Genomic DNA, 17505 nt, shown 5'->3' with positions numbered 1-17505 from the left:
GGTTTGCTGAGGTTTTGAAGGTTTTTAAGCCAAACCTCCCTTTTGGACAGTCTTGATTATAAAATCTTCTCCATCCTGTCTCCCAGTGAAACTGTGTGGATGGAGATGCTTTTCTGACCTCTGTCTTAAGTGTTTGGTGGCTGTTTTCTCCCACAGCCCTGGAGTGCAGGGGAGGGAACCTGAAAGGGGGTCGACCAGTTGGGTCACCTTGTCCTAGATGTCACCTCAGCCTTAACATGGCTCAGGCTGCAAGCCCCTCCAGAGCCTGTCACCTTTACAGGGCTCTTTGCTGGCCTGAAAGGATCAGGATTCTGCATCCCCCACACACATCCCACCCAGCTGCAGAACTAAGTCCTCCCTGTTAATGAGACTCCTTAGGCTCACACGGGGGAGTGGATGTGTGGGGCCCAGACCATCTCTCATTCTCTCCTCCTGAGTGTACATCTCAAATTCCCTTGTCCTGACTGTTTCAGCCATCTCTGCTCCATCCTTCAGCTGGGACAGGGCCTGCTCTGGCACTTGGACTGAGGGGGTGCCACTGTCCCCTCCATGAGCAGGAGCTCGTGGTGATGGGGTTCAGAAGTGGGCAAGGGAAGATGCTGCCACAACTTTTGGTCCTGTTTTGCAAAGTTTTGTAGAGGTTTTCACAGCCACCCACTGCACCTTCTAGCTCAAGGAACCTCCAGGAGCAGGTGGTGGAAGCATGGCTTGGTGTTGGGATGGGTCAGAAGTTGTATTGAGGTAGCTTGAAGTGCCCTCACCCCCAGCTGTGTTGTGGCTGATGGGGGGCAGTTCTGGCCCACACAGGTTTGCTGCAGGATCAGAGCCTCACTGCCTTTCCCCAGAGACCCACCACAGACAGGCAGGACCACCACCTTGGCCTGGAGCAGCTGGAATTTGGATGCAAATTACCCCCACCCACCACCAGCACGGGGATGCAAGGTCTGGGATGCCACCACTGCCACAACAAGCTAAGCATGACCCAAATGGAGGAGCCTTCAGCAAGACCAAGCTCTGCAAAACAACTTTCTGATGTAGAGCACATCTCTCATGATTGCCCTCCCTGAAGCGACTTCTTCTCATTTACAGGATCGTGACCCAAAGACCTGTCCCAGCAGGAGGAGAACAGGGGGAAATCATGGGGCTCCCCTGCTTCTCTAAAGATCCTGATTGCCTTTTCGTTTCTTTGCCGACTTTCTCTGTTCCCATTATCTCTGTTTTTAAATGAGTATCTTTGGGAACAGCAAGAGATAGGAGCTGAGACAACTCCTGTGCTCAGAGATTCATTACCTGCTCCCACATAAGCCAGGAGGGAAGCGAGCCTGCTTTCCTTTTTGTTAATAAAAATATTGCAGTGGAAATTTTAAAAAATCAAATTAAATCACAGAAGGACCTGAGAAAGTCCAAACTACAAACTATTGCTGGAGCGAAAAGGCTCATGAGAATACAAATTATTTAGGAGGACAAACTGGAATGCCATTATACAAAGTGTCACTGACTGAGTCCAGCCTAGTGTTTGGCTGTGCTTGATAAATGAGTCCATTCTACTCCTCCTCCTCTCTCTCTTTTTTTTTTTTTTTAATATAGGGGAGAAAAATATGCAATTACAAGTTCAACCTGTTGAAAAATTCTCGTCCTGCTGAAGCAGTCAGACCCAAACCCTTTGGGTCATACACATCTCCCTAAATGTGAAATCTGGGGTTTTACCCAGCTGCTAAAATCTGGGTGCCTGAGTGAGCACTGGGGGTCCCTGCTGCTGAATTTTGGGAGGGAGGTGGTGATGCAGTGGGGTTCCCAGAGCAGCCCCAGCACAGCCCCTGCCCACGCAGCATCATCTGAGCACGGTGCCAACCTGCCCGATGTGCTGGCTGAGGGAGGATTTTGAGACAAGAAGCCTTTGTCTTCTGTGGTTATTTAATTTTACTTTTTTTCCCCCTTCTCTTCTAAGTAATTTACTCTGGCTGCGCCCTCCCTCGGGCTTGAGTGGAGCAGGGGGGGGATGTTCTACCTCATCAAGCACTGGCTGTGGTGGAGGAAAAACACTCTGTCCCAGGGACCTGAGCTGGAGGTGAGGAGGAAGGTGGGAGTGAAGGCAATACCTTTTTTTGGAAGGATTGGAGCTTTTGTGGTCGTGCTCTGCTCCTCAGCCTGGCTGCTCTTGGGTGCAGAGCTGGGGAGGAAGAGAAGGTGGGAGGCAGGCAAGGCAGTGGGGCATTCCCTGGCAGGGCTCTCCCCTGCTGAGGGCTTTTTGCCAGACACAAATACTTAAAGGCATGCTCAGGAGTGAGTCTGTGGTGATCCTATCTCCCCTTTAGTGCACAGAATCACAGGATCCCAGAGTGGTTTGGGCTGAAAAGGACCTTAAAGCTCATCTCCTTCCAACACCTTGCGCTGGAACAGGTTGCTCGAGGCCAAATCAAACCTGACCTTGAGTGTTTCTGGAGATGAGGCAGATACATTGAGGTGAGATAGAAGAGGCCATCAAAATTAGTGACTCTTTGGGGAGATAAGTTTCTTGTGAGCTCCTGACAGTTTGGTCATGGAAACCACAACGGGGAAGATGATGCTGTGTCTGAGGTCTTTGATCAGCTCCTGCTGCTTCTTCTGAGTGGCATTTACAGTGAGACCCCAGGTGGTTTTTTTTGGATGGGTACCTGTTTTTTACCTTGCATCTGGGCAGCCCAACAAGGTGGCTGCAGTGTTCTTGAAGAAGGCTTTACCTTTGGTTTGGATCACCTCACCAAAACTCTGTTGGTTGGCATTCAGTGATTTTAAGACAAACTGGCTTTTTAATCCCCTCCTTTTGGTAAAGGTTGAAATATTTTGTAATGTCTAGCATTAGGTAAGACTTGTGATTTAATGCCTCATCCCTTCAGTTCACCTTCAGCAATAACAATGTATTCTAATCCACTGCTCAGGTGTTGATGGATGGGGCCTGTTTGGGTTAAACAGTTGGGATTTGAATTGTTGACCTCATTCTGTCCCTGGAGCAGGAGCAGTCAGAGGAGCCCTTGAGGAACATTGTGAGCAGCAGGCTCTCCATCACCAGTTAGTGGCAGAGTCAAATGGAAATGTGAGGCCAGCCTGGCCCTCAGCCAGATTTCATCTCCAGCTCCCATGGGAAACTGGATGTTTAGGACAGGTGCCGTGTTAAGAAGCCCTCTGAAAATCCTGACAAAAAATAGGTTGGAAGCTAAATTTTTCCTTGAGTTGGATTCAGGAGGATGGAAAGACATAAGATCAAAAAAATTCCATCTTTTCTTGTGAGGCTGTTTCACAGGGAGCATTGCCCACCTTTGCTCTGTTGGTGCATGTGGAACTGAGCAGTCTTTGAGCTTGGTTCAGGGAACAAACATCCCACATCACTCTCCAGGAGAAATGCCACAGTGCCAGTCCAGTGTGAGACCCTCCTCCCCATCCTTGCTGCTCTGGGACCTCCATGAGGTCCAGTGGGGGTGCCTGACCTTGATGTGGTCATGACACTGCTCAAGGCTTTCTTGGCTCTTGAGATGAAGAGGTTTCCTCTCATCTTTGGCATGACTGAGCGAGTCTGGTCCCTTCCAAGGAAACTGCAGAAGCAGCAGGAGGAAGAGGAGGTACCAGACTGTCCATCCAGACCCAGAGGAACACACAAGGGAAGGCTGGGTAAGAAACTGCTCCTGTGACCTGGCTTGGTGTGTCCAAATCACCTCCTTGCTCCTGTGATACTCTGAAGACCAAAGACATGAACCTGCCCCAGGGCTGAGAGTGAGGAGCACACATGAGCTGGTGGGCATGCACCCTTCTCTCTCCCACAGGGCCCCCTTCTGCTCTGAACCCAGGGAAATGCACTCTCACTTCAATTTTCTGAGCCACACATCTCTCCAAAACCCACCCAAGCAAGGGATAGATGTTGGCTGGCCACGGCCAGGATGAGTGAGCAGCTTTTCCTAAACACAATGTGCCCCATGTGAATATGAGTAACCTTTGGTTTTTGAGGATGGAAGAGTAGAAGTAAACCAAAATAAAATTGAATTGAGTTGAATTGAATTGATGCTTCAGGGGAAAAAAAAAGAGATGTTGCTGAAGAGGGTGCTAAGGGTAGTTTAACCAATTCTGGTGTAACATGTTGCAGAAAAGCTGCTTCATGTAGGGCTGTTTGAGCATTTAGACTTGCTGAAGGTTTCTCAGAACCTTTTCTTTCTTGTCTGGAGCAGCAGACAAGGCCTAGGTGTCCATGTGTTCAGGCTGCCCACAGGGATGTCACTCCATGCCTCTGCACTTCCCTTTGGGGTGTCACTGAGGTGTCCACCCATGCTTTGAGTGTTATCCCAAAGGATGGATAAAGCTCAGGGATGGGAAAGGCTGAATGGGATATTCCTGTTAGAAGAAGCTGACTCAAGTTTTAGTTGATTTCCTCAGGGTCACCAAGGTCAGTGTCAGAATAAAGTGTGGAAAGGGCTGGTCTCGGTCATTCCTAGGCAATTTCCAACCACAGTTGGATGCAAAGTCCTGCAGTAGGGAGTCATTCATCCCAACCTCTCTCATCCCAGGCTCTGATTTACCTCCTAAAACTCGCTCCAAGAAGTTTTCCCTGGGAATGTGTGACATCCAAGCTTCTGCCCTCCTGCTGAGCCTGGAGTCTGCATCTCCCCCCCACCACCTGCTACAGCATGGCTGCCCTGGTTCTGAGCATCCTCTGTCTGCTTTTCTTTGACTGTTCCCTTCCTCTTACCTTCTGAGGTGCAGTGATGACCCCAGCCAGACGCTGAGCTGTCCTCATCTCAGCTCTGCTCAAATGGCTTGGCCTCTCCTGTTTGTCTAGTATATAGCTGATTAATCAGCAGGGATGTTGTATTTGCTTCCAGATAAGAAAGTGCTGAATCTTAGAGCTGGGATTGAGCCTTGTGAAATCCCCCTAGAAACAGCCTGATTCCCCTCTGACAACTATTTGTTGGGATCCCCTCTTAATCCCCTGCAGATGTGCTTTATTCTTGTAATGCAATGCTTGTTTTATAATCAACCTGCCACGCCCTAGTAAATCGAATGCTGTACAAAAGCATATGTATGTTATCTCTAAGCAATTATCTTTATTAACCAAACTTGTAATCTACTCAGGGGACGAAATCAGCTTTGTTTGACATGGTGTGTTGACTGCAGAACCTCTCTGACAAACATGAGCTGTATTTCCATCCTTTAATTCCTCCTCTGGGTGACTCTTGGGAGGATTCCCATTATTTTACCCATGACTGATGGCAGGCAAGCCAACCTGTTCCTCAGGCCATCCCACTTGCCCCTTTAGCAGATCAGTGCAGTGTTTTCATGCTTCCATCCATCTGGATCTTCCCTGGTATTCCAAGATTTATTAAAAATTAACATCAGCAGGCCAGAGAGCTTCTCAGCCAGCTGTTGGAGGGCCCTTGGGAGCAAGTTATCCAGGCCTGCTGATTCAAAATTGTTTATCGCTGGGTAGATGGTGTTTAACAACCTCCTTGGTTACTAATGGACTGGAAAGTACTTCATCCTCCTCATGTGATACAAGCACCTCATCCTGCCTTCTTTCCAGATGCGGAGCAGAAATATTGATTGAACACTTCTTGCCTTTTCTGCATCATTACTCTTCTCCCCATCTGAGGCTGCGCTGCTGATTTATGCAAAGGCATTGCAATATTGGCTGGATTGTTGGCCATCCCTCCCCATATGCAGCTGAACACGTTGGGTGCTTTGCTCTGTGGCTCTGCACAGAGCAGAAGTCTCTGCTGTTTGCACTCCATTTCTGGGGGGGCCATTCCTTGGTTTGACACCGTGTAGGACTCTGGCCTGAGGACCAGAAAATTCCTCTCTGTGCCCTCCATTGCTTTTCACTCATTAAGGAGGAGTTAGGAATTTGCAGAGCCACCTCCAAGAGCTCCAAAACAATCAGCCCTTGCAGAAAGGATGAGATTTTCCCCCAAAACTTTTGAGATTCTGTCAAGTGGTGACCATTCTACATGTCAACCTGTCAACCCCCATCTCCGTGCTGCCATGCTAATTTTGGGTTAATCATCCCTGGATCTACAAGCCCTCATCTCTCCTAGCAACTTATGGCAGCTTGCCCTCTCCCCTGACCTAAGACAGAGCTGCTGTTTTTTTCTCCCATCTTACCTCTGCCATTTTCCTTTCCTCCTGTTTCCCCAGCTGTGGGTTGCTGCAATAACCAATCCCACTTCTTGTGGCAGGGGGGGTAGATGCACTCAGTGGTGGGGCAGAGATCTTCCAGGGCCTTCTTCTACTTCCCTCTGTCAGACTCTAACCTGGAGTCTTGTGTCCAGCTCTGGGACCTCCAACATGAGGAGAATGTGGACCTGCTAGAATGAGCCCAGAGGAGGCCATGAAGCATCCAAGGGCTGGAGCCCCTCTGCTCTGGAGGCAGGTGGGGCTGTTCACCTGCACAAGAGAAGGCTCCAGGGACACCTCAGAGCCCCTGCCAGGGCCTCCAGGGGCTCCAGGAGAGCTGCATAGGCACTGGGCACAAGGCATGGAGGGACAGCAGCCAGGGAATGGCTTCCCAGGGCCAGAGGGCAGGGACAGATGGGATATTGGGAATGAGGAATTGCTGGCTGGGAGGGTGGGCAGGCCCTGGCCCAGGGTGCCCAGAGCAGCTGGGGCTGTCCCTGGATCCCTGGGAGTGCCCAAGGCCAGGCTGGATGGGGCTTGGAGCAGCCTGGGATGGTGGGAGGTGTCCCTGCCCATGGCAGGGGATGGAATTAGATGAGCTTTAATGTCCCTTCCAATCCAAACCATTCTGGGATTATGTTGTGAGATACTGTGGGAGATGCTCACAGCTCTCATAGGATGTAGCCTTCAAATCTCCACTTTGGAAAGAGAGTCAAAATGTTTTAGCAGAAAAATGATTGGTGGGATGAGATGCTCAGAAACAAGAGCTAAATGTGGGAAAGAAAATAAGTGCAAATTTCTTTTATAATGAGACTAATAAACTTCTAGAAGCAGTTGCCAAAGGATCAGGGCAAGCCCCCTTGATTTGAAATCTTCCAGCCAAGATTGCCTCTGCTTCTAAATACTGGAGGGCAGGCAGGAATGAGAGCCTTGCTGCAGAAATTACTGGGTGAAGTATTTTATTTTGTATGAAGCTGGAGGGCAGAATAGATGATCATAACAGTCCCTGTTGCTTGAAAATACTGATATGAAATAAACCTTTGTTTTTTAGCCTGAACTTCCTATGAAGTGTGGTCTGAATGCAGGAGTAGGTTTAACATGATGTCAAAACCTTGAGTGATGGAGTGATGGATGTTAAAATCTTGAATAATGGGAAAAAACCCCCAAAAGTTCTTCTGTAAAGTTTGGGATGGCGAGGGATGAGGGTGCTTGGGGAGCAAAGATGGGAGCTGTGCAGGAAAATCCTCCTGCACCCACTGAGGGGGGATTGAGCAGCCGTGTTCAATATTGTGTGCAGCTCAGGTCCTCCCTCCCGAGTACAGCGTGAAAGCAGTGGAAATAAAAGCTTGGCTTTTGCTAAGGAAAAGAATGACCCACAATGTCAATTTTATTTTTTTTTTAATGTGGGAAGAAGGGCTGAATTCAATGTTTTCCTTTCTCGCTCCATCCTGCTGCAACGCTTCGCTGTGCGGCCAGGCAGGCTGGCGAGCAGATAATGAATCTGCCGAAATGTGGTTATTGATACAGCTGAGATCATTATACCTGAGGGTCTTGTGAGCTTTCCCATCTAAAGGGGCATTTTTCAGAAGGTTGTGGTCATGACATAAACAGTCTCATTCCGTCTGAAATCTCAGCTGGCAAAGTCCTGAGCCCGGGAACGTTTTTTTTTAAGTACATTATCAGGAAGGTAAATCAGGTCAGCTGCATTTTTATTTTTTTCTTTCAGCTGGGAGAAGTAAAATGGTTCATTTGCCTCTCACTATTAACGTGATGCTCTGCAAGGAGCTGAGGCCTGATCCACAGCTTTTGAAAGCAAAAGAGATTTGTTTCCACCTACATCAGGGAGCTTCTGTGGAATTTCCTATTCCCGGGTAAGGATAACTTTCCAGTTTGGGAAGGAAAGCAAGAGATCTGTGCAGAGGGTTATCAGCACTTGGAGGCTGAAGTGCTGGCTGTGATGGGCCATTGCCTTGGTTGTCCTTAGCCCATCCACGTGTGGGATGGTGTGAGTGGACCCAGTGAGGAGCTGTGGCTCATTTTGTGTGAGAGCAAAGGAAAAATAACCCAGCGAGAAATTACAAGGCAGAGAAAGCATTTCAAAATTGCAGCTGGGACTGTGAATTGCACAGGGAAGTTTAAAGTGATTGCAGTGGAGGTCAGGATGCTCTCTGCAGCATCAGTAGCATCGGAGCCTTTGCAGATGCTCTCCCTTCCATCCTGCAGCAGACTATATTTGGGGTTTTGCCACCTGTCTCAAATTTGGTCTGAGGTGCTGGGGAATTTTTTTGGCATTGGGGCTGGTGACAGATGTACAGTGAATGTTCAGAAGCTCTGTGTGATCTGAACTTCCTTGGGGGCTTGCATCTCACCCAGTTTCCACTGCTCTGGCTCATGAGAGGTAGCCCTGATAAAATTAAGCATCAAGCCATCAAGCCCTGAGGAGGAGGTCGTTGATCCATGTCATGCCTTTTTATTGTTAACATCCATTTGTGTTTAAATTTCATTTTATCATCATTTATTCTTAGTAGCCCTCACCCAGTCCCACTCCTGTGCCAACAAACTGAAGCAAACTCAAAAGTCTTTCTCAGTGAAGAGAAAGGGAAGACTGAAACATTAAAAGCAAGTAAAGTGAGTAAAGTGACCTGGTTTAGTGGAAGGTGTCCCTCCCAATGACAGGGGGGTTGAAAAGACATGGTCATGCAAGTCCCTCCCAAACCAAGCCATTGTGAGATTTTTTTGACCAGGATGTTGCCTTCAGGCATCTGCTGTCTAGCCAAATACAGGTTTAATCGAAAGTTTGTGCAGAGGTTTTGCCATGTTTTTGCTGACATGAGATCTTCCTCATACCCTGAAACTTCACGGGTCCAAGAAAGGCTGGGAACTGTGGATCACAAAATTTGGGAGCTCTGTGGGACCAGAGTTGGCTGCATTTCCAGGCCAGGGAGGCAGTCAGAGATGGTCAGGGGGACAGCTCTTTCAAGAGTTTCTCAATGAAGCCATATGATGTAGGGAAATCCTTCCGTGTAGTTGCACATGTATTGTGTAAATATATGTATACATGCACCTGTTCACTATCACCTTGGCTCCATCCAGCCCTGTTCCTTGAAAGAAATCCAACTGTGCTTCCAGTCTTTGGGAAGGCTGGGTGCAATAACTGACTGTCCTTCTGCTGGAGACAATGGAGCCTCATTGACTTCTGCTTTCCCTAGCAGAACTCTGGACATCCCTCAGGATCAGTCTGGATTGCAACCATTAAGGTTTCAAATGTGAAATCACTGAGGCTGTTTAGTGAAAGCACTTCATCAGCATTGGTTTTCACTGATTTCCTGTAGAGCTTTTTGGGGTTTTTTTGGATGAGGGTATTGTGGCAGCAGTGGATTTGTATATGGACACATCCTTCCCCAATCTGTGGCGTGGGGTAATTGGTAATTCAGCCTCTTGCTGGAAACTGCTCATCATCTGCAAGGTGTGGGACTACTAGCAAGGAAATTTCTACCCATTCATGCTTTCCTGAGGTCCACAGCTCTCTTTAAAGATGGAAAACCAGCAGCTCATCTCTGCACCATGGGCTGCTGCTGCCCCAGCAAGGAAGGTGTTTGTCAGGATTGTGGGCTCACATCTCTTCCTTCCCCATACTCTTTAAAATAAGGCCAGCATTTGGAAGCACTTAGGCCAGGTTTAACTTTATTGCCACGTTGGAGTTCATGGGGACATGCAGCACTGCAAATGGAAACACGTGCAAGTGTGTGGGACGGACACCTTGGAGGAAACCTCCCCAGGCTTTTCCAAATTTCCCATTTCCAAGCATCTTCCGTGAGATTTGTGGTGGGGGGAAATATTTTTATGGGTTTCATTTCTTAGCAAAATCAACCTGTTAAAAAATAAAAAAAATAAAAAAAAAAGGTGTTTTTATTTTTTTTTTTTACCACCGCAGTTTGGCAATGAAATAGGGATGTGTGAGGAGGAAAATTATTTTCCTTTGAAAAATGTGACTGATGCAGCAAGTCTTGTTGCAAAAAATATCTTCCTCTAGCTCTCAGCTGTATTCACTGAAGCTGATTATTGGGCTCCAACTAGAAAGTTTAAAATCAGCCTGGAAAACTGAAGTACAAAAGGAGAATATTGTATAAATTCACAAACCAAAAAGAAACCCCAGAACTCTGTCAAAATTTACTTTGCCCATGAAAATCTTTACATTTGATGAACATTTATTTATTTTTCTGATTAGACAAGCTTCCTTCCAGTAGTCTTCTGTAAAGTTTTCAATTCAATATATTTGAAATTAGAGTTTTCCTTACCTGTGGTAAGCAATCATTGCAACCTTTTCTATTATATTTTTACTAGGTGTTTCCTGTTGTCCTTGTAAATCAAGGTGGGGCCTGACACAGCCTTTTCTTCTTTTTCTCCTGCTGCTCTTATTCACACCTTCTTAGAAGTACTTTATTTTCTCCTCATTTATAGTGTAGGAGACCTGTTCAACCTTCCATTAACGCTGATCAAAAAAAAAAAAAAAAAAAAGTGAGCTAATTTCATATGGAAAAGGGCAAACAGTTTCCAGGGTTCAGTGGAGACTTAATTGGCCTGCAGTGGTTTTCGACTCGAAGTTTTCACTGAGATGTTTCAATTGTCACAGTCCACACCCAGGTATTTTAGTGTATTAAAGTACTGAGTTTGACTTGCAAGAATTTGGGGTTGGAAGAATTTAGGCCAGAAAAGCCCTCAAGTCCAACCATTCCCTCAGCACTGCCATGGCCACCACTGTCCCATGTCCCCAGGTGCCACATCCCCACAACTCTGAAACCCCTTTGGGGATGGGGACTCCACCACTGCCCTGAGAAGCGCTGGATAATGCTTCCAACAAAGAAATTTTCCTCAATATCCAATTTAAAGCTCTCCTGGTGCAACTGGAAGATATTTCCTCTCCTCCTGTCCCTGTTCCCTGGGAGCACAGCCCGACCCCCCCTGGCTGTCCCTTCCTGTCAGGAGCTGTGCAGAGCCACAAGGGCCCCCCTGAGCCTCCTTTTCTCCAGGCTGAGCCCCTTCCCAGCTCCCTCAGCCTCTCCTGGGGCTCCAGCCCCTTCCCAGCTCCGTTCCCTGCCCTGGACATGCTCTGACATCTCCATGGTGCTGAGGACATTTTTGTACACCCTGATTATAAACCATCCTGAGAAGCAGCACCATGAACAATGTGCTTTGCTAGCATGGGGGAGATGTAATTTTTTCTTCAACACATTGGCTTTGGTGAATTGATGAAGGCAAATCCTTTTGATGGGGGGGCGGTGAAGAGATGCATGGTTTGGTGCTTGAGGAGCTTGGGTGGGTGGTTGCACGGGTGCTCCCATCCCACAGGGGATGCCAGCTACAGGAGTACCAGGAAAAGCAGTGGGTGGCAATTGGTGTTCCTCTCCATGCCGACTTTGACAGTCACTGGATGCTGCCCAAGTTTTGCTCTGCCCTTATCTGGGGCCAGACACATTGTTCACTCCGACTTCATGTGCTGATTTACCCAGACACTCCTTAGAAACCCAGTAGTCAGAGGAGCTGCAGATAGTGCTTTGGGTGTGGGGATGGAAACAGTATTAATGTTTTTTTCCCTACAGACTGAGAAAGCGTGTAATAAAAGTTTCAAAAGTAACCGTGCGCTGAGCACAGAGCTCTTCCAAGCCCTGTCTGGGAGTGCCAGGTTGCCCCAGGCTATCTTACACTTGATTTTGTCTTGTGCTTCAGAAAGATTTCCCTTGTATAAACAATTTTGGTTGTGATTTGGGGTTTTTTTTTAGTGTGCCTCTTAAGAGGGAAACCATCAGAAAAGCATGTAAAATGGAACTTGATGTCCAGCTGTTCTCATCAAATTTATTGTATTAACAAAAAACATCTATTTCCTTGTTGTTACTATACCTGTGCCAGAAAGTAACTAGCATTTTATGTAAGGCAGCGTTTTATTTAGTGTGACTGCTTAATTTGGGGCAGAACCTCAAGAAGGAGCTGTTCCCTGGGGCACCCCGCGAGAAGGAGAGGAGGGAGCCCAGTTCTGTATCACTCAACACGATGGCCAACCCTTTGGGGTTGTGTGCACACCAGCGAGCTGGGCTTAGCCAGGAGAGGCTGCTCAGACTGCTGAGACAGGCTCCCAAAGGGCTAATCCTCCTCTGGGAACATCCTTGTTGGGGCCACAGGGGCCAGGGGAACATCCTTGGCCAGGGGCCACAGGAGGTGCGTGCAGGATGGGATTGTTGGCCGTCTGGTGCAGCTGAGGTGGCCAGGAGTTGGCTTCCAAACCTCAGTGCTGGGGGTGGGGCTTGGAAGCCTCACACTGGGCGCTTGGGAAGGTTTTTCAGTCACTCATTCCTTGGATTGGACACCTGGGTTGGGGTCTTGTCACCAGGACAGCTCAGTGACCGGGGACTTGAGTAACCAGCCTCCCTGTGTGAAGATATTTTGCCTCCATCTTCTTGCTTGTTTGGGTCATTCATGTGCAAACCTGATTTTTTAACTGAATTACAGCCAGTTGTTTTTTCAGAGGAGGTGGTTTTCACCCCCCTCCCCACATTTACCTGACTCAGATGGGTGCAGTTTGCGGGAAGTGGAGCAGATCATAGGAGAGCCGACCACAGAGTGACCTCTGTGGGGGCAAATCGGGGGTCACCGGTTGGATCAGGGAGGGGATTGTCTCACTGAGCAAAGAAAAAAAAGAATGAGATAAATCTGCTTTAAGAAAAATGAGACCAAAAAAAACTTAGAAAAAAAAATTAAAAAAAAAAATCAAAACCACAACAAACTCCCAAGTTTTTCTTTCTGAAGAACTTTTTGTGCTGGTTTAAAAAAGGAAACTTAAACAGATCCGGTAAATATCAGCCCGGGTCCCGTATGTTGCTTAGACCTTAATAGTACAGGTGGACGAGGAGGGCTTGGTGCCAAATACTTTTGGTTTAGAGGGAGTGGTGGGAGTGAATTCTCCCAACCGCTCCTAGAAAGGCTTAACTTTCTGCACACAAATCAATGACAATCTCCGCTTGGCTGCAGACACCCGGGGAGCGACGCTGCCGGATTCCCCGCGCAGCCACGGCAGCCGAGGCGCGGACGAGGGTCGGCACCTGGAGAGGGAAGGTGGGTCAGATGCTGTCTTTTTGGCTTCTGAAATATGTGGGTTTTTTAGTTTTTAAATCCTCCTCCCCCCTTCTCCTCAGCTTTTAGGGGTTTTTCTGGATATTGAGGGGAGGGAAAGGCACTTGAATTTATTGCTGGGAGGCTCATGGTGCTCATGTCGGAAATCTTTGGCGCGTCGTAGCGATCCTCTGTACTAATCTATCGCCATTTACATGCGTTCTTAATTGCTGTTTGAACTCAAACCCGTGAATCTCTGTCTTATTTCCTTCCTTGTATCTTGAATCTTTACCAAGCTTGGAGATTTTGGCTCTACATCAACACCTGTACGATACTACCTCTCAATTCGCGGGGCTTCTTGGGCTTTTTTTTCTCTTTTTTTTTTTTTTTTGAAGTCTGGCTTAGTTATATATGTATTTGCTTTAGATAGGAAATACCAGTGCAAAAACAGATCTGCCAGTATGTCCAGCTGTGTCGGCAAAAGTGATCTCATGAGGCAGTTGATAAATATTTAAAACAGAATAGAAAAGAATAGAATAGAATAGAATAGAATAGAATAGAATAGAATAGAATAGAATAGAATAGAATAGGAATATATATTAATATAAATAATTCTGTAGATGGAAATATGTAACAGAAATATGCATCTATAATTATACAAGATATTATTCTATTATATATTTTTAATACTTGTTTGTTAGTATTTGTGTTGAAGGAGTTTCTGTTTTAAGTTGTTCTTTGCGGAAAACTTGCGAGAAAAAAATCGCATTCTTGTCTTGAATAATTTAAATGTTGGAAAAAAAAATTGGAAGATTTAATGCTGGCAGAAAAATTGTGATTAAAGACATGCTGGGAAGCATGGTCAGGAGGAGGTTGATGCTTGGTGCAGGGTTAAGCCCAGCTCAAGCTGACCTGCTCCACACTGCCCATGCTGCAAGCGGGGCTTGCATGGGGAAACCACAGCTCCTTTATCTGGAGACCCCAGATCTGGAGCTTGGGTGTAAATCTCAGTCGATCTAGGGAACTTTTTGCTTCTTCACTGGCAAACGGGATGCAGCAGGGCAGCATGCTGCACCTAGCTAAGCGCTTACATTTTTAACAGCTCCTTCTGAAGATGAAACTCAGTTTCAGCAGCACAAATCCCCTCCCCAGCTCCCCTGACCCCATGCAGGCCATTCTCAGATCCGCACCGCGGATAAAAACAACAGCGGTGGTTTTGTTTAAGGATGGGCTGAATGAAAACAGGAGGGGAGGAATGTGCCCAGTGGAGGAGGAACCGGTGCTCGGCCATCCCGGCGCTGCTTCCCAGAGCGCGCAGGGTGGACGGGAGCGCTCAGGGCGGCCGTGCCGGGACCTGCAGCCTCTCCTGCCCCCAGAAGGGGGATGTGGAGCCCCCCTCCACTTCACTCAGGTGCAGTATTTGGGGGAATGAATTGGACTTTTTCCTTCCCTCTGCTTGGTGGAAGTGGAATCAGAGATGGGTTTCCCCTCCCGGAAGGATTTTGACGTTGCTGGGTCTATCCAAGAGCTGTTTGCAGGGAGTGATACCATGGGCATGGCTGACCCTTTGTGCCTTCAGCATCTCTAGCACCCCGTCAGAGAAGAAACCTTTCACAGGCTTCTGGGCCCATATCCCGACGTATCCACACCAGGACAGCCCAGCAAGACTCCTAGGAAGGTAAAGGAGATGTTCTGTAGTCTCTCCCTGGTCTTTCCATGCTTTCCATCACTCCCATCATTGCAGCAAGTACTTCCCAAACCCCTGATCCAGAACAGGCAGCATTTAACACTCACTTTTTGCCTGTGCTTGACACTGTTTACTTCAGGTGCCAGGCAGTGAGGAGTCAGACCCAGCGTGTTTGAGCACTGAGCAAGCATTAGCTGGAGAAACCTGGGATTTTCCAGCAAGCCTGGGGCTGTCCAGCACCTAACTCCTGTAGCCTCCTTTGAAATTCCTCCTCTAATTAATAAATAAGTAGCAAGTTTCACTGACATAATTTCAGAGCTATTGCTCTTAATTAAATAACAAGTTATTAAAATACTTTCAAAACTGGAGTCTTCCCTGCCTGGTTCATAGTCCTGGTCTTTTTCCCATTAAGTGTCCCTGGTGGAATGCTTTTGTACACTTGGAAGAAATTAGAAAAGGTGAAGGATCTCAGACCGCAGAGAAATATGATATTGATGAGTGTGTGGACGATAAATTGAGTGTGTGGATGATCTTGGAAAAGCAGGCAGTGATGAGAAGACTCATCCCTGCCCCTGCCAGTGCCCCTGTCTTTCTGGGAGGATGGAGATGGGAATACGGAATCAAGATGGGTCTCATTTATATATATGTATATATATAAAATATATAAATATATAAATATATAAATATAAACACAATATATAATATATTTATAAATATATAGACCTGTATAATGTATCTTTTTGTGTATAGTACCTATTATAAATTTACATACAATATAAAAATTGGTATATTTATAAATATATAGACCTGTATAATGTATCTTTTTGTGTATAGTACCTATTATAAATTTACATACAGTATAAAAATTAGCATAATGTGCCTCTATGCTGTTACATTGTCATTTAATGTTGGAGAAGGGGCAGCCAGCACCCAGCTGCACCCTGCTGCAGGTCAGGTCAGTGAGGTAGCTGCACGGTTTATTTTCCTTTGCCTGAGAAAGCTTTAGTGATGAATAGAGGGAGGGGATCTGAGGCTGGGATGCTTCTGCCAAGAATGATTTGGAGGCCTCTTTATATTAGTCAGAGCTTTTTTATTCCTTGCTGGAAGCCTGAGAGGAGCTGCGTGCCTGGTGGCAACTTTGCTCACAGGTCTGCATAAGTCTCAAGTATCACTCGTGTGAGCAGCTTGCCTTGATTATAGATTTATTTCTCTCTATTCTTGGATTGCCTTCTCCCCTATTCCTCAAAAATATGCCCTTGCACATGAGGAATGGGTGCGTGGTGGTCCTGAGTGGTTTTTTTAGAGGTGGGCGAAAGGCCGCCATATCCCAGCTGCTGGTTTTGCAAGGGACTTGATGTTCTTGGCAGCTGCAGAATAGGAGGAGGAGGGAATGTCCACACCATGAAATCTCTGCACTGGCTCCATGTGGGTTCAGGCAGATGTTGGGACCATCAAATGACTTCCACCTCCCAGGCAGAGGCAGCAGCCCAGCACTGCTGTCCCCCACCCTGCCCTGCCTATCAGGAAACCAGTTTGGGAAGCGCCTCCGTGTTGCCTGCGGATGAGCCAGCCCAGGAGGAGGAAGGAGACCACTTTGGATTGAGGTCCTGGCACTGCTGGGAGGAGGCAGGGTGGAGGGATGGAGACCAGCCAGCTTCCTAACTATGCAAACAACCCACACCCATGTTCAGTGTTTATCCCTGCCGAGCCTGTCACCATGGTATCTGGGCACCTTTTGCCAAGGTGAGTTGAAGCTGATGGAGCAGGTCCTCAGCCAAACCCCAGGCTCTCTAGGCATGTGCCTGGGAGGTCTCCTAGATCAGCTGGATCTTCCAGAGCTGCTGCTGCTGGGATAATCCCAATCATTTTGCTGCTGCCTTCGGACCCCTTGCTGCTGCCTGCCTGGTCCCTGGCTGACTCCTGTTGCCATGAGCTCCTCCAAGCAGGTGCATCCTCACCTCTGCCGTGGAATCTCTGTATGTGTCACACCACAGTGCCAGTGGGCTGCTGGAGAGGTGGATCCATGGGCCCCTGTGCTGGCACTGCTGCCTTCATGCAAAATCTGGGCCCTTTCTCTACCGTGTGGCTCTGGGAGGGAAGAGGAAGGGGAAGAGGAAGAGGAAGAGGAAGAGGAAGAGGAAGAGAGAGAAGAGAAGAGAAGAGAAGAGAAGAGAAGAGAAGAGAAGAGAAGAGAAGAGAAGAGAAGAGAAGAGAAGAGAAGAGAAGAGAAGAGAAGAGAAGAGAAGAGAAGAGAAGAGAAGAGAAGAGAAGAGAAGAGAAGAGAAGAGAAGAGAAGAGAAGACGGAAAAAGAAAACAGAAAAGAGGGAGGAAAAGCAAGAGCATATGTTTTTCTGCAAGTCTGTTTAGCTTAAAAAAACCCCAAGGGTTTCTTGTTAGGGATGTTGGGCAGTTTCAAAATGGGAGATGTCCCCTCCTGCCTTAGCAGCAAGTCACTGTCCCAGCCCCTCACTGAGGGGTGTTGGAGGGGATGAGCCACATCAGCTCATTCCTGCCTCCTGTCGCCAGTGTCCCTCCAGATCTTCTCCCAGCCTTGCAGGGATGCAGACTCCTGGTGCAG

At 47.5% G+C, this 17505-nt stretch overlaps 1 protein-coding gene and 1 long non-coding RNA gene across 9 annotated transcripts in view; both read left to right on the top strand.

Moving 5' to 3' along the window:
• The window catches only part of ZBTB7C (zinc finger and BTB domain containing 7C), a 154785-nt gene that overhangs the window by 89273 nt on the left and 48007 nt on the right, over positions 1-17505 (top strand). The window contains exons 2-3 of one of the 8 annotated variants that reach the window (XM_059873603.1): positions 7862-8006; positions 13159-13242. The exons of 6 other annotated variants lie outside the window; for them this stretch is intronic. In XM_059873603.1, coding sequence (XP_059729586.1) covers positions 7876-8006; positions 13159-13242 — 215 coding nt within the window. In that variant the 5' untranslated portion in view covers positions 7862-7875. The remainder of the gene's footprint in view (positions 1-7861; positions 8007-13158; positions 13243-17505) is intronic. One more of the 8 variants, XM_059873610.1, reaches the window with a different exon arrangement.
• On the top strand, positions 14700-15294 carry LOC132322355 (uncharacterized). The gene is made up of 2 exons (XR_009485105.1): positions 14700-14917; positions 15066-15294. It is a non-coding gene; the product is annotated as an uncharacterized LOC132322355 (long non-coding RNA).

Source organism: Haemorhous mexicanus, chromosome Z (genome assembly GCF_027477595.1).
Source record: "Haemorhous mexicanus isolate bHaeMex1 chromosome Z, bHaeMex1.pri, whole genome shotgun sequence".
Classification (NCBI taxonomy): domain Eukaryota; kingdom Metazoa; phylum Chordata; class Aves; order Passeriformes; family Fringillidae; genus Haemorhous; species Haemorhous mexicanus.
Note: the sequence above shows the minus strand (reverse complement) of the source record. Positions and strands in the feature narration are given on the sequence as shown.